General features: G+C 47.7%; 1 protein-coding gene across 1 annotated transcript in view; it reads left to right on the forward strand.

Annotated features, from left to right (window-relative positions):
• The window catches only part of dus1l (dihydrouridine synthase 1-like), a 165,206-nt gene that overhangs the window by 82,100 nt on the left and 60,553 nt on the right, over positions 1–22,553 (forward strand). Inside the window, exon 6 of the mRNA XM_084329603.1 lies at positions 18,348–18,430. Coding sequence (XP_084185729.1) covers positions 18,348–18,430 — 83 coding nt within the window. The remainder of the gene's footprint in view (positions 1–18,347; positions 18,431–22,553) is intronic.

The raw sequence follows: 22,553 nt of genomic DNA on the forward strand, positions 1-22,553 counted from the left end.
CAACCTCTGTAGCACCAATGCTATGTGCAAAAAAAGTTAAAGTACAGCCCTGTCCCAACCTCAGAGGAATGATTAAGCATTGCCAGCAGGGGATCCAAGAGAATATGACCGAATTCCTTATAGAATTCGCATCCGAAACCGTCTGGGCCCGGAGCCTTACCAGATGGCATACCCTTAAGGGCGCACAGAGCTTCTTCCTTCGTAATTGGGGCGTTAAGGAACAAGTTCTGAGCTTTCGATACCTTAGGGAGGTGCAAGTCAGCGAAAAAAGCTTGCATGTCAGAGAGAGCGGGTCGTTCAGTCCTATAGAGTTGGGCATAGAAAGAGGCAAACTCTTTATTAATAGTTTTGGTGTCAAAGGACCTGACCCCGTTTGAGTCTGAGATTGAGGCTATTACTTGGGTGTCAGCCCTCTTTTTTGCCAAGTTAGCTAGGCACCTGCCAGGCTTGTCACCGTGTTCGTACATTCTCTGTCTGGCAAATTTAAGTAAGAGTATAAGAGTTTAAGAGTATTCGGCGTCCTGGATCAGAAGAATGTTTAACGCAGTTCTGGTGGCCGTAAGCTCTATAAGCACAGCCGGGGCTGGGTTTGAAACATGTTGATTCTCAAGGTCGGCTAGTTTGGATTCAAGAAGTTTGGCTTGTTCATTTTTCTTGCGTTTCTTGGATGATACGTAAGTCATAATCAGTCCGCGAGAAAATACCTTGGATGTTTCCCAGAGCAGAGACGGGTTATCCGTAGAATGTGAGTTAATTGAGTAGACAATTTAAAATTCCGATTAGAAATAGGAGACAAACCAGGGCGGTCAGGTGGCGTAACGGAGATTGCGTTCGTCACCACCCCCGGAGCGGCTGGATTCGCCTGTTCGAATCCAGCTCACAGCTCCGGGGTTGTCACCAGCTTGGCTGGCCGTTCACACTAATACAATTGGCAGTATTAGAGGGTGGGAGAAGCTGGCGGGGTGGGTCCGGGTCGTTGTAAACAGCGACTCCTACAGTTCGGTCGGGGCGCCTGCTAAGCACGGATAGGATCTAAGTGGGATAGTGTGATCCTTCCACACGCTACGCCCTCTCAGTGAGAATCCGCGCTGCCAGGTGAAAAGAAGCGGTTGATTGGCTGGACGTGTGTCGGAGGAAGCACGTGGTAGCCTCCACTCTCCCAGACCGACTGTGGGGGGTAAGTGCGCAGTGACCAGGAAGGGGATTGGGAATTGGCATAACGACTAACATTGGGATGGGAGAAAATCGGAGGAAAAAGGAGGGGGAAAAAGATTAAAAAAAAAACAAAAAAAACCTATCATCATTGAGGAGGTATGGGTTAAGATACCAACGTCTCGACAGCGCCCTCTCTTCTGACAAGGAGTAGACCAGATATATAGGGGCGTGATCCGATAAAACAATACTTCCGATTGTGCAGGACTATACCAGAAAGAGCTTAGAGGAAGGGATGAAGAAATAGTCTATTCTACTGTTGCTCTTATGTGGGCCTCTAAAAAAGGTGAACTTCAGTTCGGATGGGCAAAGGGTTCTCCAGACATCTGAGAATCCAATGTCTGTACATAGGGAGGAGAGCATTTTTGCTTGCCTAGAGGGGGGAGCCGAACTGGGTGGGAGTTTGTCAAGAGACAGTATAAGGTTAGTCTAGACAGTTAAAGTTTCCGCCCACAAAAGCATTCTCAGAGGCCAGGCCATTAAATTCAGTAAATACTTTGGATAGAAAGTCAGGGGAGTAGCCTGGGGGACAGTATACATTCATAAATGTAATTTCTTTACCCTTAAGAACCCCTTTGATAATCACATAGCGACCGTGGCTATCTAAAGAGGAAGTTATGAGTCTAAAGGCGAGATTTATATTGATCAGTATGGCCACTCCTCTACTAAATGTAGAATAGTTTGTGGCGAAGACCTGTCCCACCCAACTCTTTTGGAGTTTAGTGGCGTCGTTGGGTCCCATATAGGTTTCCTGTAATAAAGCAATAGAAACATTCTCCTTCTTTAAAAAGGTCAGAATCGCCTTCCTTTTCGCTAGTTTCTGAAGACCTCGAACATTCCAGGAGCAGAGTTTAAAGCTCTCAGAGTTAGCTATAGCCATAGAATATTATGGGGTGTGTAGACAGGGCAGACCTAAAAAGGCCTGTGGGCACACCAAATTCACCTATTTTAACCACTAAGCATATGTACCTAGAGCCATACATAAAACCAATATTTTCAGTAGTAGACATGTGTCCTGAGCCATACATAAAACATACATAAAAAACATATAAAGGTGCGGGACCGGTGGGCCTTTCTCCAACAACACAGGGACTCACCATAGGGCCTAAAACCCTCAAACCTACCATAAGTAGATTACTCAGTGGCTGCTTGCCACACTCACAAACATAAAAAAAAAAAAAAAAAAAAGCCTCAAAACGTAAATGGAAAAGTTCACATTAAACCTTATAATAGCGCAATTAGTCCGCCGTGTCAGGAGAGGGCGCTGTGCAAAAGTTTGTCTGACATTTAGCGGCCTAGCAGGTCAACAGCAGATGATGACGCCTCTGGCCGCAAAAAACGCGACCATTTGCCATGTGTGTGGCTAGCAGAACGTAGCTGGAAGAGCGTGGCTGATGGATCCATGAGACCCCAGTCCGAAAGAATATGTACACACACTGTAACTGAGGGGTACAATTCCCTGACTGTATTGATAAGTATGGTATCATTAAACCACTACCGCTTTATGTACTTTAATTACTGGCCATACAGTACATGATATATAAATATAATGAACACTTCCCACAATGAATCGGTTCTACACAAAGTGATAATTAAGTATTTATTGCAGCAAAAGGTACATAATATACTTCTCTTATTATACTTTGGATGCGCTTATAAGGCAAAGGAATGTGCGTAGGCAAATCAATAATGAATGTCCATTCTCTGGTTACGCAGGAGGTAATTATACAACCTGAATCTTAGGGAATTATATCTATGGTACACTAGTAATATATAGCGGGAGATACTGGAAGGGTCCCCCCGGTTGTAAGCCAGCAGGGTAGAGGATCTGTCGGTAGTAGAGAGTCTGCTCAACGATGACTAAGGAGACTCCAAGTACAGGAGACGGTGCAATAGCCTCTTGATCCACAGACGAATACAGCTGTTCTCCGTAGACTGTAGCTCCACAGTGAAGAAAGCTAGCCGGCCTCAGGCTCTCTGAGGCGCAGACTCGACTTGGCTCCTCACAGGTAAATCCCACACGTGTAGGCGTCGGCGATTCTCCGCTCCATAAATCACAGGACCAAAACAAATATAATCCAGCCGCAAAGGGCTATGTAGTCGTCGGGTAGATTAATCCAGTGTACATGTCCACACGGTTCTCGTCTAGGTCTCCTCGGGTGAAAGCGCCATGAAAGCAGCCCAGCCTGGATAAGCACTCTAGCTGGTACGATGAAGCGTTGGTGATGCTGGTCACTGTAGAACTTTAGCCGCACGATACACTATACACAAATAGACTATTACTGACTTAATAGAAATATGTCGCACTCGACGGTATAGCGCCAAACTCTGACAATTCAGTTATTAATTCGCACGCGGTCTCAATGCTCTATTTGGGGCCAAACAGGCCATACTTCACCGCACGGAGTATCGTGGGTGAGGCTTCAACTTATTGGGTAACTCTTGACTTCTGACTAAGTGCTTCTGTATTCACCTGCGCCATATTTATATGCACGGCGAACAAACTAGTGCCAACCTCATTTCTGTCTCGTAGCCCTGGGCAAGGCCGGGCATGCACAGACATGTCTTGACGGTGACTTTGAACCTGACTCTGGAGGCACGGCTCTGGCGCCTGTGGACCGCTGTCCAATAGGAGAATGAAATATTATGGTCTGGGCTAAAGGGATATTCCGTGTATATGTACAAGGAATATACAAGGGATATCAAACGATATATACAAATACTATGCAATATATATCAGTCAATAAATATATATATTCGGTTTAATCTGATCCTTTGTAACAGCCGCCCCCTAATTAGTCCCACCTAATTAGCTAAGCAGAGACAGATTAACCGCACTGTCCACTACTCAATGTCTGTTGTGAGGGGTCGGGCAGTTCACAAAGTCATGGGGTCATGGTCGTCATCGATAGTATCGGGGAGCCTTGGCAGTTCTATTAGCCTCGCCACGGGTCGGGTGTAGATCCGTCCTTGGACGAGCACTTCGGCTGCTCGGACCTTTCCGTCGGCACCGGTGATCACTTTGCTTACGCGGCCAGCCGGCCACATAGCTCGGGGTAGTGACTGGTCGATAATCATGACGACTGTCCCTTCTGTCAAATTGTCTCTCTCTTTCACCCATTTCTGGCGGGTCTGTAGAGACGGTAGATAGTGGAGTAGGAAGCTGTTCCAAAACTTGTCAGCCAATACTTGACTGTACCTCCACATTCTTCGGCCGTTCGCTTCTTCAGGCCTGTACATTGTCTGTGGTAGCGCGGGGTCCAGCCGCCCCATCAAGAGTGTGTTGGGGGTGACTGGGTCGACATCTGCTACATCACTTGAGACGTAACCGAGGGGCTTTGAGTTCAATACTCCCTCGATCTCCGTGAGGACTGTCATTAGGACTTCTTCCGCCACGGTCTGGGCCCCAAGCACGGCGTACAGGGCTGTCTTTATTGAACGTACTTCTCGTTCCCAAGTTCCACCGAAGTGAGGTGCGTTCGGGGGATTAAACTGGAAGTCAATCTGGGATGGAGCGAGGTGGGTCTTAAGTTCTGGGCCCATAGCTTGGAAGCTCTCTCTCAGCTCTCTTTCTCCGCCTTTTAAGTTTGTCCCGTGATCAGACAATAATATAGACGGTTTGCCTTTCCGCAATGTGAATCTTCGGAAGGCCATAAGGAATGAGTCTGTGCTCATGGTTGGAAGGAGTTCTATATGCATCGCTCGGGTGGTCATGCATTTGAATACAATACCCCACCGCTTCTCGGTTCCTCTTCCTTTCTTTATATACAGCGGGCCGAAACAGTCCATACCGGTGGAGTGAAAAGGCTTGTCGCCGAGTCGGAGGCGACAGGGAGGTAGGTCAGCCATCCGGGGTATACTGGGCTGTGCTCGCCACTTACGACAGTCTAGACAGGTTCGCTGGAAGCGCCGCACTGCTTCTCTCCCTTGCAGTATCCAATAATGACGTCTGATCTCCGCGAAGACTCTCTCTGCCCCGGCGTGATGCACATCCTCGTCGTATTTCTTTATGATCAGCTCTGTGACCTTGTGTCGGCTGTTTAAGACTATCGGGTACTTGACGTCATCCGGTAAGTCTGGAGCTCTTCGCAGACGACCACCCACTCTGATGAGACCATGGGCGTCGCTCTCGGGGGCTAGGTGGAGCAGTCTGCTGTCTGATGGGACGGGCTTTGCTCCCTGTAGACAGTCTAGCTCATCGGGGAACAAGTCTCTCTGGGCTCGTTGTAGTAGAAGAAGTTCTGCTTCTTCGTAGTCAGCTGCTGTAATGTCAGTAGTGAGCTGAACCTCTGGGTGGTGCCACAGGAATGTCTTTAGCTGCGCACTCTAGGGTGAGGCAATCGTCTATGTCGGGGTCTGTGGAGACGAGTGTGTTCAATCCACAGAACATAGATTTCTTGTTTTCGGCCTCCTCTTTACTTGCTTCCCGTGGGGTGGGTGTAGGCCACTCTTCTTCCGGGAGCTTGAGGAACTCTGGCCCGTCACTGTATAGGTTGTGACGGGTGAGGTCATCCAGGGACATTCCCCGGGTGATGACGTCAGCTGGGTTGTGTTTTGTGTCCACATACCTCCAGCTTGCTACTTCTGTTCAAATCAAATCAAATCAAATTTATTTATAGGGCCCGACAACACACGTTAATGTCCCCATGGGCCGTACAGATCTTCTTTAAACAAGTCAAGAAGAAAACATAACAATAAGTCAAGAACAGAACAAGAACACCATAAGGTGCAAACATTTTTAGATGGATGCAAATAAATGAAAGAATGCAAGCACTCCCAGACATACCTCACGCGAAGGTAAGGAAAAACTCACTAAAACCTAACAATAGGGAAAAAAGCTCCACAGGCAGTGTGGAGGAGAGAAACCTTAGAAGGGCCATTCAAGGGGGGATCTCCCTTCTTAGATGTTGGTGATAGTAGTGTTGCAGACGGACAGTTGGTAAGCATGCACTCATGTGTGTAGTGGAACACAGATGAGTGCATGCAATAGCAACTGTACATTTTGAAAAATTAAAGATAGAGCTAATAGCGATAGCAACTGAACATTTTGAAAGATTAAAGATAGAGCTGATAGCAATCTATTTGAGGCACAGGGGCGGCGCAAAGAGGGTCACGTCCTCCCCGTCTTAGTCAAGGGACATTTAACACTCCGGTCGTTGCTCAGGGACAGCCGGAGACAGGGAGATAGGGGGCGGCGCAGAGAGGGTCACAAACTCCCCGACATCATCGCGGGACATCCGGCACTCCGGTCACCACTACGAGACCTCCGGAGACAGGGGGGCACGCAGAGGGGGTCGCAACCTCCCGGCCTTCGTCACGGGACGTCCAACACTCCGGTCAACACTCCAGGACAGCAAGTCATAGGGAGACAGGGAGACGGGACAGGCGTTAGACAGCTCATGAGATTGTAGTAGGCGGACATAGCAATAGATACAAGTGGTAGGCATATATGTGAATGGAGTAGATATATGAAGTAGGCGTATTATGTGAATAGAAATGGAAGTATTTAACCCAGCAATGAAACCGCATTGACTGTTAATCTGTTAACAGTCTGTTAATACTGTTAATCAGTTGACAGGACCACGGACAGACGGCGGTGAATAACTGATCCAAGGCCTCGGAGGTGCATGTAGAGCAGTCACTACAATCTTGGCCAAGGCCCCGGGGCATCCATCACCTTAGTCAGCGCCAGGAGACGGGCACTCAGAGAGAAGGGGGGGGGGGGGGAAGAGGGGGGGGGGGAAGAGTTAGAGAGTTCCCATGTTTGTGGTGCTGCAAAGGAGCAGACATGTAGTACCCTGTAGTGCCATGTAGTACCATGTAGTACCCCGTAGTGTCATGTAGTACCCTATAGTACCCTGTAGTGCCATGTAGTGCCATGTAGTACCCTGTAGTGCCACGTAGAGCCATGTAGAGCCCTGTAGTGCCATGTAGTACCATGTAGTACCATGTACCCTAACTAAACTACCCTGTAGTAAACTACCCAGTGGTACCATGTAGTACCCTGTACCATAACTAAACTACACAGGTTAATCTAAAGGTCAGTCCCCGACCAGGTGAGATCAGGGTAGGTTGAAGGAGAGAGAGAAAAGATGAGTCTTAAGCAGGGATTAAAAGCTTCGACAGAGCAGGCGCCCCTGATGACGGCAGGTAATTTGTTCCACAGGTAGGGAGCGCGGTAGACAAAGGCTCTGTGGCCGGCGGATTTCTTTTTAACCCTAGGGGTCGATAGAAGCGCATTTTGTGAGCGCAGAGCACGAGCGGGCGAGTATCGGGAGATGAGATCGGATAGATAGAGCGGTGCAAGCCCATTTAAAATTTTGTAGGTGAGGAGTAGCACTTTAAAGTCAGAACGGGCTTGGATAGGAAGCCAGTGTAGGGCGGACAAAACTGGTGTGATGTGATCAAATTTTCTAGTTCTAGTTAGTATCCGTGCAGCCGCATTTTGCACGAGTTGAAGATTTTTGATGCTTGAATTAGGTAGGCCTGAAAAAAGTGCATTACAGTAGTCCAGACGTGATGAGACAAAAGCATGAATCAGGGTTTCAGCATCAGCCAGAGTTAAAATGGGGCGTATTTTTGCGATATTACGAAGATGGAAGAATGCAATTTTGGTGACATTTTTTATATGTGCATTAAATGAGAGGGAGGAATCAAAAATGACTCCGAGGTTTTTTATGGTGGAGCTCTGGGATACATGACAGGTATCAAAGTTGAGGGAGATGTCCTGAAACAGGCCTCTGTGGTTTGGGGGGCCAACAATTAACATCTCAGTTTTATCTGCATTAAGGAGTAGAACGTTTTGCGACATCCATTTTTTGACGGCAAGCAAGCAGGCCTCAAGGTTTTGTAGTTGGGAGGAATCATTTGGCTTAATAGGTATATATAATTGGGTGTCATCAGCGTAAAAATGAAAGTTTATGCCAAATTTGCGTATGATATCGCCGAGGGGTAGCATGTAAATCGAAAATAGCAAAGGGCCCAGGACAGAGCCTTGTGGGACACCACATTGCACTGGGAGGGTCTCAGATGTTAAATCATTATAGACCACGCAGTGTGTTCTATCAGTTAAATAGGATTTAAACCAAGCTAGTGCGAGACCCCGAATGCCAACATGATTCTCAAGCCGACCTAGAAGAATCGAGTGATCGATAGTGTCAAAGGCTGCACTGAGATCAAGCAATAAGAGCACAGAAGTGAGGTTTGAGTCAAGAGAGAGCAGTAAGTCATTTGTGACTTTGGTAACCGCCGTTTCGGTGGAGTGTAAGGCTCTAAAGCCAGATTGAAATGATTCATTAAGATTATTGTTTGATAAATGGTCAGTAAGTTGCGTTGCGACGATCCGTTCTAACACTTTGGATAGGAATGGAAGATTGGAGATAGGTCTGTAATTTTTCAAGATTAGAGAGTCGAGGTTCGGTTTTTTAAGTAGTGGTTTAATGACGGCTGATTTAAAGGCCAGGGGCACCACGCCAGTAGACAAAGAGGTGTTGAAGATATTGAGTAGGGCAGGGCCTAGAGTTGGGAAGAGTTTTTTGATGAGAGTTGCTGGGAGAGGGTCAAACAGACAGGTTGAAGGTTTAGCCGCGCCAACCAGTTTAGAGAGGGCACTAAGTGAGACGTTTTCAAGGCAGCATAGCGTATGACTGGAATCAAAGTCAGGGGGAATGCCCGTCAAAGGTTGGGAAGGACTCCGATTGTTGAGTAAAGCAACAATTTCATCTCTAATGAGGTCAATTTTCTTGGTAAAAAATGTCATGAATTCGTTAGCCGAGAACGCATGGTTTAGGGCACTTGGTTGTTTCTGCGTAAGTTTTGCAACTGTGTCAAACAGAAACTTTGAGTTGTTTTTGTTTTCATTTATGAGCCTGGAAAAATAAGAGGTTTTGGCAAGTGAGAGTGCCTTTTTGTAGTTACGTAAACTATCATTCCAGGCGAAAATCTTGAATCTCTGTGACTCTGACTCCCACGAAGACCTTGTATCTGCACGAATCAGACCGGATCCATGTGAGTACTGTCGTGGAGTCTGACCACAAGATTGTTCTTTGCACCGGAATGGTGAGTTCACGTTGGATTAACGTGGCGAGTTGCGCTCCTGCTAGGGCTGCGCAGAGCTCTAGACGCAAGATAGATTGTTGCTTTCGTGGGGCTATTCTTGAGCGAGCCAGGATGAAAGCAGTATGTATTTCTCCTCCCTCCTCTCGGGCACGCAAGTAGGCCACCGAACCGTAGGCTACTTCGGAGGCGTCGCTGAAGACGTGCAGGTCCATCTGGCACGTCTCCGGCCTCACTGTGGGTGGGAAGTAGCTGCGGCATATGTTGACACCTGGGAGTGAGCTGAGTTCCGTCTCCCACTCTCTCCATGTGGATGCAAGGTGTTCGGGTATGGGGTCGTCCCAGCCCTGGTCCTTGTCCCATAACGCTCTTACAATCATCTTTGCCCTGGTGGTGTAAGGTAGAATACATCCCAACGGGTCATATTGTCTGGCGAGTGTTCTGTATACACTCCGTCTGGTGGTCGGTAGTGCAGTCGACCTTCCCTGCTCCTTGGTCAGGGGTGTGTGTTTATAATGGAGCGAGTCTGTTTTGAAGCGCCAGACTAGTCCTAATGTCATTTCTTGGGCTTCTCCTGGGATGGTCGCCATCCAGGTCTCGCTGCTTGCTGCCTTGTCCTCGGGGGAGAGGCTGCGCAATACTTGCGGGTCGCTGCTGGCCCACTGCCTGAGATCAAAGCCGCCTTTGATCAGGGAGGCGCGGAGCTTGAGTAGAAGGGCCTCGGCTTCTTCTGGCGTCGAGACGCTTTGCAGACAGTTGTCCACGTAGAAACTATTTCCTACACTTTGTCGGACCTCTTCATCAGCTGCTGGGTCCTCTGCGACGTGTTTTTGCAGTGCAAACGTAGCACAGCATGGGCTGCATGTGGTTCCGAAAGGGAGGACTTCCCATTGATAGATGGCTGGTTGCTCATCCCCGATCCTCTCTCTCCATAGGAACCGCAGCAGGGGCTTGTCCTCCTCCACTAGTCTCACCTGCAGGAACATCCCTTTGATGTCGCCGCTGATGGCCACCTTGTCTTGGCGGAAACGTAGTAACACGCCTAGTAGAGATGGGCCGAGTGTTGGGCCGGGCAAGAGCTCTTTATTCAGATTTTGTGATCCGATCTGGTAGCTGCAGTTGAACACAATACGATCCTTGCCGTTGTGGTGGACTTTGTGGTGCGGCACGTACCATGATTCGGTCGTCTGATCGGCCTCTTTAATGTCAATTTTCTTTATGTGTCCCGCTGTGATTAGCTTGTTAATCTCAGCGCGGTACACCGTCTCTTGAGCGGGGTCTCTGGCTAGGCGCCGCTCTGTGTTCAATAGATACCGCTCCGTCGCTTCTTTTGGGGCGTGGAAGGTAGGCATACCCTCTCGCCTCAGGAGTGGAGTTGCGTATCTCATCACTCCGTTGACTTTGACTCTCTTTGTCCCTTGCTCGATGAGGGCTATAGCGTAAATGTCTTCCTTGGAACGAATGTCTTTCTTTTCGTTCTTAAAGGGCATTGTCTCTAGTGTCCATAGCCTCTCGACATGCTGTAGGAGGGTGGTGTCTTCTTCTGTCACTCTGGAGTGGAGGCAGTTAGTGGCTGCTGTTCGGTAAAGAGACTTAGCGAGGGGGCCTTGTAATGTCCATCCTAGGCGGGTCTCGACTGCTGCAGGACAGCCTCTGGGCCCTGTGTGGACCCGGTCTATCGGGACGATGAGGTCTGCATGGTCGGAGCCTATCAGCAGGGTCGGGGTGGCACCGTCTATGAGCGGTATAGGTAGTTGACGCAGGTGCACATATTTATCCATCAGCTTGGCGATGGGGTAGGTGTACTGCGACAGGCCTATTTCTTGGCTGGTGAAAGCGTTAGTAATCCTATACCGTCTCTCTGGCTGCCCGCTTGCTGCGATAGTGAAGGAGACATTCTCGCCCTTTATCGTCTTTAGATCTCTTCTTATTGTCCGAATCGTCATCTGGTTTTCGCTCCCCCGCAGCCCCAGCTGGGCCGCAGCGGACGCGAGGAGAAGGGTCTTCTCTGACCCGTCGTCAAGGACGGCGTAAGTGTCCATGACCTTATCTTGGTAACTCAGTGTTACGCGGACCACCTTTAAGAGCACCCGGGCGCCCCCGCTGCTGGCGGGGTCAATGTACATAACACTTGCCTTTGTGCTGCTTGAGGGTGCAGGCTTTCTTCTGTTACTGTCGTGTAGGACATCTAGGTGGGCTCCGTCACACCGACTACACCTCTTCTTTAAGCGGCAATCGGCTGCCATGTGACTGCGCGCACATCGGTAACAGCGTCGGTTGGACTTTATCCATTGACTCACCTCGTCGGCGGTCATCTTCTTGAACGTGTCACATTGTGACAACCAGTGTTCCTTTTCGCAGTACGGGCACACCATCTTCCACTTCTCTTTCATCGAGGGGGTACTGTGGTTCTTGCTGCTCGGTACTGATTCTGATTGGTGCATGACGGTCACCAATCTTCGGCCATCGTTTGCTCTCCTAGGTCCCTCTCTGGAGCTTGGGGTGCTCCGCATGAACGTATCCAACCGTAGGCTGTTGACTTCTCTCGCCAGGAAGTCGGCTAGGTCTAGGAGGGATGGCTCGGGACCGTTAGGATCACGGTGGTCTCTTTGCCGCCTGAAGCGCTCTTGTCGGGCGGGCGGAAGCTTCTCTAAAATCCTCTCGACATTAGAGTTCGCGTACAGTTCGTGCATACCCTTTTCTCTTTGCGCCCCCAGCATCCCTACCAGGGATTGTACCTTGATAGACAGGTCATCTAGTGAGCGATTGTCTGTGGCTGGGGGTAGGCGGTCAATATGCCTTATCTCTTGTATTACGTAGTCCCATATGCGTCCATATCTTTGGTCGAGTGCTGCTAGAGCCGCTGTGTATGGGGTAGTAGAGGTGGCATAGGCCAGCGCTATATTGTGCGCTCGGGGCACCTTGAGGTGCTTCAGTAGGATAGCATACTTGTACGGTTCATCAGCTACATCGGACATCATTGTCTCTAAGCACATTCGTAGCTCCGTGTACTGTGCTCTGTTCTCGTGGGTGAAGTCCGGAAACGTCGGTGTGCCAATGTATGATGCCATGGATGGCTGGCACATCGGTGAGCGTTGGAAGAGAGGCCTCCTAGGCGAGTCTCCTCTTACGCCTCTTGGTGGGCTGGTACCTGCTGGGTACCATGGCCCGCGTATCCAGGTGCTGTTCCTCGGGGCTGGTCGTGCGTCAAGCTCACCCGTGAATTGAGTCGGGGGTCTGTAGCGCAGAGCCGCGGGGGTAGAGCCTGGGCTGTACTGGACCTCCTGGTCCTGTGGAGTACTGTGCTGCTGTCGGGCTTGATTCTCCTCCTCTCCCTCTTCTTCCTCTGGCAGGTCCTCTAGATCCTGTAGTCGTCTATTTAGCCTCTCCGCGGTGTAGACCGTTTCTTCCTTGTAGCTGGGTCTCACTTGGACCGGTCGGGGAAGGGGTTCGGAGGGGGGTATAGGCTCTCTCTGGTGGTCGGGCTCAGGGTCGCTTGATCGGGTAGGGGAGGGTGCCCTTGACCCTTGTCTTGACGAGGCCCTGGAACCCCGTGCGGAGGGAGGGGGTGTTGCCCTGGTGATCAGCTGCTCCATTATCTGCGCTTGTAATCGGTCGCGCTCGGCTTCGCGCTTGGTGAGAGCGAGGTCGCGCTCTGCTTCTCTTTGGGCACCGGCAGCGGCGCGCTGGGCTTCGGCGGCGGCGCGCTGGGCTTCGGCCCGGTCCCTTACCATATTCTCTTCCGTCTGAAGGCGTCTAATCTCTAGACGTATACGATCTTCGTCGCTCCGTTGCTGCGCCTGAAGGCGTTCTCTTTCCATGGAAGAATGTTCGCGCTCACTAAGCGTCTGTGCTTGGAGTCGATCGCGCTCTGTTGAGGCTGCTAGGCTGGCGAGGAATGCCTGTGCCAGCATCTTGTCCGCCTCGCTGGGGGAAGACGCTGGTTGAGGTGATCCGCTCCTGGCAGTACTCGTTGGAGATCTGTTCTCCTGTGGCGAGTCCTGGAGATCCATCTCCGGGGTGCTCTCCTCTTCTTGTAGCGGGTAGAGTTCCATCCCTGGAGGGCTGTCTTTATCCTGGAGCTCTCCGGGGACTACTTCTTCGGTCTTGGCGGGGGGTAAAGTCATGTCGGGTCCCTCCTGGTCCCTACCGTGAGCTTGGTCAGTTACGTTAGAACCCACTAGGGCCTCTATTGGCGGGGTAGCCTGGTCGATAGGGTCGGACATAATTTTACTATCTACTTTTTCCGCGTTTACCGTCTGTAGAAAGCTAGGTAGTATATTGGCAACGTAATCCTCTAAGTACTGAGGTGTCTGCCGTCTACGCTGCGGGCGATCTACTTTAGGAGAACCGTTTTGTGGAGTGTTCATCATAGGCCATGTCAATATTAATACCACTATATTAATATTACACTAGTTACCCTCCGGCTCGAAGGACCAATTGTAACTGAGGGGTACAATTCCCTGACTGTATTGATAAGTATGGTATCATTAAACCACTACCGCTTTATGTACTTTAATTACTGGCCATACAGTACATGATATATAAATATAATGAACACTTCCCACAATGAATCGGTTCTACACAAAGTGATAATTAAGTATTTATTGCAGCAAAAGGTACATAATATACTTCTCTTATTATACTTTGGATGCGCTTATAAGGCAAAGGAATGTGCGTAGGCAAATCAATAATGAATGTCCATTCTCTGGTTACGCAGGAGGTAATTATACAACCTGAATCTTAGGGAATTATATCTATAGTACACTAGTAATATATAGCGGGAGATACTGGAAGGGTCCCCCCGGTTGTAAGCCAGCAGGGTAGAGGATCTGTCGGTAGTAGAGAGTCTGGTCAACGATGACTAAGGAGACTCCAAGTACAGGAGACGGTGCAATAGCCTCTTGATCCACAGACGAATACAGCTGTTCTCCGTAGACTGTAGCTCCACAGTGAAGAAAGCTAGCCGGCCTCAGGCTCTCTGAGGCGCAGACTCGACTTGGCTCCTCACAGGTAAATCCCACACGTGTAGGCGTCTGCGATTCTCCGCTCCATAAATCACAGGACCAAAACAAATATAATCCAGCCGCAAAGGGCTATGTAGTCGTCGGGTAGATTAATCCAGTGTACATGTCCACACGGTTCTCGTCTAGGTCTCCTCGGGTGAAAGCGCCATGAAAGCAGCCCAGCCTGGATAAGCACTCTAGCTGGTACGATGAAGCGTTGGTGATGCTGGTCACTGTAGAACTTTAGCCGCACGATACACTATACACAAATAGACTATTACTGACTTAATAGAAATATGTCGCACTCGACGGTATAGCGCCAAACTCTGACAATTCAGTTATTAATTCGCACGCGGTCTCAATGCTCTATTTGGGGCCAAACAGGCCATACTTCACCGCACGGAGTATCGTGGGTGAGGCTTCAACTTATTGGGTAACTCTTGACTTCTGACTAAGTGCTTCTGTATTCACCTGCGCCATATTTATATGCACGGCGAACAAACTAGTGCCAACCTCATTTCTGTCTCGTAGCCCTGGGCAAGGCCGGGCATGCACAGACATGTCTTGACGGTGACTTTGAACCTGACTCTGGAGGCACGGCTCTGGCGCCTGTGGACCGCTGTCCAATAGGAGAATGAAATATTATGGTCTGGGCTAAAGGGATATTCCGTGTATATGTACAAGGAATATACAAGGGATATCAAACGATATACAAATACTATGCAATATATATCAGTCAATAAATATATATATTCGGTTTAATCTGATCCTTTGTAACACACACTAAAAAAAAGAAAAGAAAAATGCATCACGGAGGCATTAAGCCAAGTCGTGACGAGGAGTAAGTGACACGCATAGAAGTCCTAGGTCATTTAAACAAAGCTAGCGCTTAGCTCCCCGGCATATAGTGGATGTAAAAAACAAACAAAAAAATAAAGTGGCATTATGTAAAAACAGACCAGGCCAACCCCCCCTTAAGTCAGACGCAGAGAAAAATTTAAATAAAGCATCCAGGCGACACCTAACGTCACACAGTCAACCATATTTATAAGAACGAAGAAATATAGAGTGATATGACGCTCGGCGCGTTATCCATAGCGAAGTGCTAATGGCCCAAAATCAGGCTACTACCGCGTTTGGTACTGGTGAGGCCGGTGTTGAGGCCCCTTTACGCCGGGTCTTCAAGAAGTCCACGGCGTCCTCAGGCGAACTGAAGAGACGGCTTAAGACCTTGCTTGTAGAGGGGGCCCATGACGTCTTTGTAGCTGGAACGCTGCTCCACGACTTCAGGGCAGTAGTCTTCAAAGATTAGGACTGGTTTCCCTCTGTATTCCAGCGTTCCCCTCCTCTTCCGTGCCTCCCAGATAATCCTCTCTTTTATTCGATAGTGATGTAGGCGAGCAATAACCGCTCTAGGCCTGGAGCCGGGTGCTGGCTTGGCAGTAAGGGCCCTGTGACACCAGTCCAGTTCGGGTGGCGTAGGGAGGACCTCCTTCCCCAGAATTTCAACCAGTACCTCCGCAAAAAAGTCGCTGGGCCGGTCGATATGAACGGACTCATCCAGTCCTAATATGCGAATGTTAGACCGGCGGCTCCGGGACTCGACGTTGGTTAGCTTAGCCTTTAGCTTATCATTGCTTTCTTCTAGCGCCGTACACCTAGCCTCTAGCTCGTCCACCCTGTCAGTCCAAGTATTCAAGCCGTCCTCCACGTCAGACGCTCAGCATGGTCATTAACCGACGTCCAGAGGCTGTTGAGTTTGGTTTTGAGCGAGGCAGCGGACGCTCTGATTTCGTTGGTTAAGGATTGCCTGAGCTCTTCAATTAGCCCAGCGATGGCGGTTATATCAGCGGGAGCGTCGTCCTTCTTGGATTCATTTCTCAGTTGTCTCGTCGCCATTATGGTTCTTGCAGCCAAAATAAATAGGTAGAAACATAAAGGGGGTATCTACAAAAAGGTTTAACCGAGTTGAAAATATAAAAAGAGGCTTTTAGGACTAAATATAAAAATACGGGAGTCACATCGTGGCAATGAGCGACTACTCCATCCTCGACCCGGAACCGGAACCAGGGTATTCTTTAGGGATGCCCCGATCACGTTTTGAGCCATATCGGCCGATACCGATCCGATATCGATCGTTTTTGATAAAAAAATATATATATTATTTTATATAAAATCTTTTAAAAAAAATTATAAAATATATATATTATATAATTATACTTGTAGTTGTATTATCTGCGAGACATCGCCACCACGCAACAAGTCAAAATGCTCGCTATCTCCACTGTCTGTGTGTATACTCTGCTTTGATCAAATCACATTCAGCATGCCCTCAGCAGGGTATATCTGCGGCTCTGCAGATATACCCTACTCCCTCAGCTAGCCCCGTTTGTGACTGCGATGCAAGCCGGGGCTCGAATACGCATCGAATCAATGTTATAAGACATTGATATCAGGAGCTATCTGTAGCTACTGCTAGCCGGCTAGATAACGTTAAGACAACGCCTCAGTGAACTATTTAGTTGAATGGGACATTTCGTTTTGAACAGTGAGCTAACGTGAGCTAACGGAGGTATCATACACTAGTACTAGACTATTGCTGGAGCATTTGTTGATATCAGTAGCTAGCCGGCTAGATACCGTTAGACAATGACTCATCATGTATTAAACTAAAAGTGAATAGTTGACTGCGTCATTTTGTAACGGTAGCTAACGTTAGCTCACGGAGGTCCCACTAGACTAGACTAGACCCGTGTTTACACGGGTGCGGGAGGGGCTGGAGGAGGAGGAGCAGTACGCCGCAGCTCTGTGTGCCTGAGAGAGTCAGCGAGTGAGATCTCCGCTAAGAATTGGATCATGTTTTTCGATCGGTTTTGACGATCGGCGAAAATAAAGCATTATCACCGATCACCGATCTCATATTTATACTGAATATCGGCCGATACCAATCGCTGGCCGATCGATCGCGAGAATGGACTCTGTTTTACCCAGGTGTAGTAGTTTGTTATCAGTGAGCCAGGTGCAGATTCTGCCGAATTCAGAGCTGAGGGCTTTTTCAACCTGTAACTTGTCCCTGTTGAGTTGTCCTCGAACAGGAACAAGTTGCAGTCACAAGCTGATGACATGTAATTTGCATAAATTAGGAACAGTAGCGGTCTTAGTATGCTTCCTTGTGGAACACCACAGCTCACTGGGAGGGGGGGGGGGGGGGTGTACCGTTTACCTCCACCATCTGTTCTCTCCCCTCCAGGTAGGATTGTCGAAAGCCTTTTGGAGGTCCAGCATGACCATGCCGCAGTATTAGCCCGTGTCCACCTCTTGTTTGATGTGGTCGCTCAAATAGAGAAGGCATGTGTCAGTGGAGTGGGATGTTCTGAAGCCAGATTGGAATTCGTAGATTAGATTATTTTTTCGTGAGGTACTTTTCGACCTGTTCGTAGAAATTTTTTTCCATGATTTTCGAGATGGAGGTAAGAATAGAAACAGGGCGGTAGTTGCCTGTGTCTAATTTGCTGCCTTTTTTTTGTGCAGGGGGGTCACTCTGGTCTCTTTTGAAAGGGAACACTCTGGACTTTCATCCACAACAGGAAGAATCACTCTTGAGTGCTAATGTAATAGAGTTACAGAGGTTTGAACATACTGAAATAAACGTTTTGTTTACTCGCATCTTTGTTTACTTGTTGCCAGATGCCTGTTTTTGAGTTCCAGCTGAGAGATAGGAGCTGGAAAACATAACGGTTCCATAGCCTGAAGTCTTATGTAGTACAGGTCCAAAGTTGATAGAAGTTGAGCTGAATGAGAGAATATAAGAGTGACTATTCTGATCACAGGCCTCACTCTCAACTGCATGGAATTCTGGACTAAATCATATCTAACAAGAAGAATCTTCTCAGATGAGGGTCCCTGAGACATTTATTTGTATCATACCCATGGCACAATGGGTATCAATTTTGGGGTCCTCAACTATTTGATTTAGACTAAAGCCAGGAGTATTAAAACGGTAATAAGACAAACGCGTCTGCTCTCTCCATCTCTCTCTCTCCTTCCCTTTCCCCCTCTCTCTCTCTTTCTCAGCTGCTGACAGTACATGGCCGCACCAAAGACCAGAAAGGAGCCATGACGGGCATTGCTAGCTGGGAACACATCATGGCTGTACGGTGAGACACCCAACAATACTACCAAATTTGTTGATTCCCAGGTGTATTATACTTGGTGCGTGAAGCATGCATGGAGTATTTTAATTACTTGTGTTTGTCTGTAACCATATTTCTCATCAAAATCGAAGGAATTTTGAGTTTAGTGCTGACAGCGTGTTGAAGTGTACTTGAGCTAAACATTTAACCCATAACTGCTCTTGATGAGGCATGGTTACCTCCACTGCCGGTGTGTTTGAGTGAATGGGTAAATTTGAAGAATGCGTTGTAAAGCACTTTGGATAAAAAAGAAAACCAGGACTTCCGGTTTGCAACGTTCTGGTGAGCAGCCACATGAAAGAGCTCCCGGTCAATGAATATCAAAAAAAGGAAGTAAGGGCAGCTAGGTGGTGCAGTGGGCAAGGCACTCACCACCAAATGCTGGAGACGCTGGGTTCGCGTGTTCGAATCCAGCTCTCCACATTTGTTTTCAGTTTGGCTGGTCGTCCGTACTAATACAATTGGCAGTATTAGAGGGTGGGAAAGCTGATGGGTGGGTCCTGGGCGTTGTAAACAGAAAAATACCCCTACAGTTCGGTCGAGGCTGCTCAGCAAAGGAAGGATCTGGAGGGAGGTAGTGTGACCTTCCACGCGTTACACTCTCCCAGTGAGAATCTGCGCTGCCAGGTTGGCCTGCCGGCTGGCTGCGCATGTGTCGGAGGATAGCATGTGATAGTCTCTGGCCTCCCGGACCAACAGTAGGGGGGGTGCGCAACAACCAGGAAGGGAGTTGGGAATTGGCTTAACGACTAACAGTGGGATGGGAGAAAAATCGGAAAAAGAGGAGGGGGGAAAAAGATAAAAAAATAAATAAAAATAAAAAAAAGGAAGTAAAACAATTCAAAACGAAATAAAAAGTGAAGATTCGAGGACAAAAGAAAGAAGGAAGAATGAACACAAGCACAAATGAAAGAAAAGCAACCCCAGATGAAGTAAATACACCGATGGAAAAGACTCAACACGAGGCAATGATGCAACAGGTAGAACAAGCTAGCGGGACGCTGAATGTCAGTGCAGAGAGCTACAGGCTAACATACAAACTAGCTTACAAGCTAACATAGAGGCTAACCAGGCCACCACGCAGATTGGATTAGGAGCAATGCGGAGCATACAATGTAACACTGAAAAATCCAACGGAGGTGGCAATGAAGCGTCGGAGCTATGTAGAAATAAAGAAAATTCAGGAAAAGAAAGGAACCAGGTCCCAACAACGTGCAGGAGGCGAGGGACACGGCGCGGAGAGGATAGAAGGTGCCGGGAGGGGAAGGAGAGAAGCCTACGCTGACGCAGAGGATGGAGAGGGCGCGCAGGTGGACCAGAACCGAGAGACGAGGAGAGGAGGACGGGAGGAGGAAAAGAGGGGACCTGAACCGATTCAAAGCAGATCAACTATGAAGAACGACAAAGAGACACAAGAAAGGGGCATGAAGGGCCACGGTGATCCAAGGAAAGATACAAGACAAAATCACCGTGGAAGAGTACCCAATACAAACATACACACGGGGGACCTGGGGATGAGAATAGATGCAACAGAGGAAAGATAATTGAACAGTTACCCCAAGGGGTGCTTGGTGACATGGGAGGTAGCGGGTTTGGCTTGGTGGGGGGGAGTACCTCCCCTCACACCTCTACTGAGCCTGGCCCAATTAAATTCAAGGGACCCGTATTGCTGAGTGCTCGGCCCCGCGTGGGACGGACCTGGGATATGGGGGAGCCCTATTTCTAGGGGTGGATGGCGGGGGGGGGGGGGGGGGGGGGGGGGTCTGGGCGGCTGAACGCAGCCGTATTACAGAAATTCAAGGGGCCCATGTTTGTATATTGTTATGTTATTGATGTCATTGTAAGTACCGGTAGTGTCTAAGTGTTGTATGTCTATAAATGTTAAGAAAAATGTAAGAAAAAAACATGCTCCACCATAAATGTACAGTACACCGATGAAGGACAATGTCATGTTAGGAAGAAGTCGTTATTCATTGCACACATTGACAATGTCGTCATGCAGCGACACACGCATGTGATGGACGGCACACACAGGAACACACACATGCCATTTTCAGTGCTTGTGCCCGTACATTTGTGTCTCTGATGAGCCTACTAACATACAAAGTGTGAAATAAGACAAGCCAGTCAGATTGTTCTGGGCTGACTAGGTCAGAAAACATGTGCTTCAACAAGCCATTCATATTTCCATAGGACACTAGGTGGGACCTCAGTTAAAACCATACATGTGTGTAATTTAAATGTATCTACTGCAGTCTGTTGCCAATATAACTTGACTTGAAATTCTTGAAACTTGAAATTCAAACAGTGCAGGTGTCTAAAGATAAGATACGATATTCCTTTATCTTGGGAAGAACATATTTCTAGGAAAAGTCTATGAAGTAGGGCATGATTGCATCTATTCTTTTGTTGCACATACTACTCTATGTTTCTCCCCTGGGCAACTCTATGCTGCCCTGCTGGGTATAACTTCCATACGGAGTTCATTGGTTAAAGCTGAAATTACTTGCCGTCCATTTGAAGCTGTTGGAATATGTTACCCGTCTGTTCCTTTATTCTATAAATTAATAAAATTTTATTTTGATTTCAACACTGCACATTCAATATTATCTCACTGATGTCCTATCCAAATGGATCTATTTCAAAACTCATGTACCAAATCATGTACAATAATGCTGTATATACTGTATTAATATATTAATATATATCCACATCTGTCTGTACATACCTGCATATAATCCTCTTTACATATCTGTAGATACTATATCTATATCTGTACATATCCCTTGCCCCTATATTCTGTGCCTGGACACACAATGAACATGTCTCTCCTTAAGTTGAACAAAAGAGACGGGGCTCTAGAGATGATGTCATCAAGAGACTAATCCTGGAGCTGTTCCATAGACGGATACTGGAACAACTTGCAGGGGTTCCCAAACTTTTCAGGCCGCGACCCCCAAATAACGGTGTCAGAGAGCCGCGACCCCCACTATTATAGGAGGTAAAAAAATATATATATATATATATATATATATTAGGACTGACCCTTATTAGTCGACTAATCGGTTGAAAGGGGCCGTAGTCTACTAACCAACCTCTTAGTCGAATAGTAATTTTTTTTTTTTTTTTTTTTTTTATCATTCTTTCCAAAAGAAAAGAGGCCTAGAAGCGTGGCTAACGCTAATGGCACGCATACCAGAGGCTAACTGCCTACGAAAACAGGCACAGAGGCACTGAAAGAGGATTTCACCCATCTAATGAACACACTAGACTAGACAAATATCAAGATGTATCCATCAGTGGACCAATTGCATGCTTTTGCAGAGGACAAGAAGCCTTCAGTCGACTCCTTCAGACATTAAGCACCCCCACAGCCCAAATGGAATGATAAAAAAAATTTAAATTAAAAGAATAAAAAAATATTATACGTTTTATATACATTTCCATTTATTAAAAAATATATATATATATATATATATATATTTTTTTTTTTTTTTTTAATAAATGGAAATGTATGGTTGAAACATGCAAACGTTCAAACGCACACACACTAATGAGCATTGGAGGCTTTTAACCAGGGCCGGACTGGGGAAATCTTTTAACCAGGGCCGGACTGGGGAAATCATTCAGGCCAGGAAATATAGTGCAAAATATAGCCCCAGTCAGGCCACTTTTTAAGCAGGGGGTCTGGGGGTCCCCCACCAGGATTTTTTTTGTTACAAAGACTTAATTTCCTGCATTCTGGTGCAGGAATTCTTTTATTTGTACCCTTTAAATGCCAGTGTTTGTGATGGCATCACAAATTATTGTTAAAAAACAGGCTAGCATATATATGTATGATTAGCAACAACACAGATTTTTATGGATTTTCAGTTTTTTTGTAATTGATAAAAAATACAATCTTAGGTCGCTTTCACACAGGGGCTGTTTGGTCCGGACTATCGGACCAGAATTCGATAGTCCGCTTTTTGGGGTTTGTGTGAATGCGCGTCGAACTCGGTCCGCGGACCAAACACGCAAACTCTGGTCCGACCAAAAACATAGGTCTCGGTTCGCTTCGTCGGACCAAATATAGGAAGTGCTTATT

The sequence above is a fragment of the Notolepis coatsorum genome (assembly GCF_963971535.1).
Source record: "Notolepis coatsorum genome assembly, chromosome: 14".
Classification (NCBI taxonomy): domain Eukaryota; kingdom Metazoa; phylum Chordata; class Actinopteri; order Aulopiformes; family Paralepididae; genus Notolepis; species Notolepis coatsorum.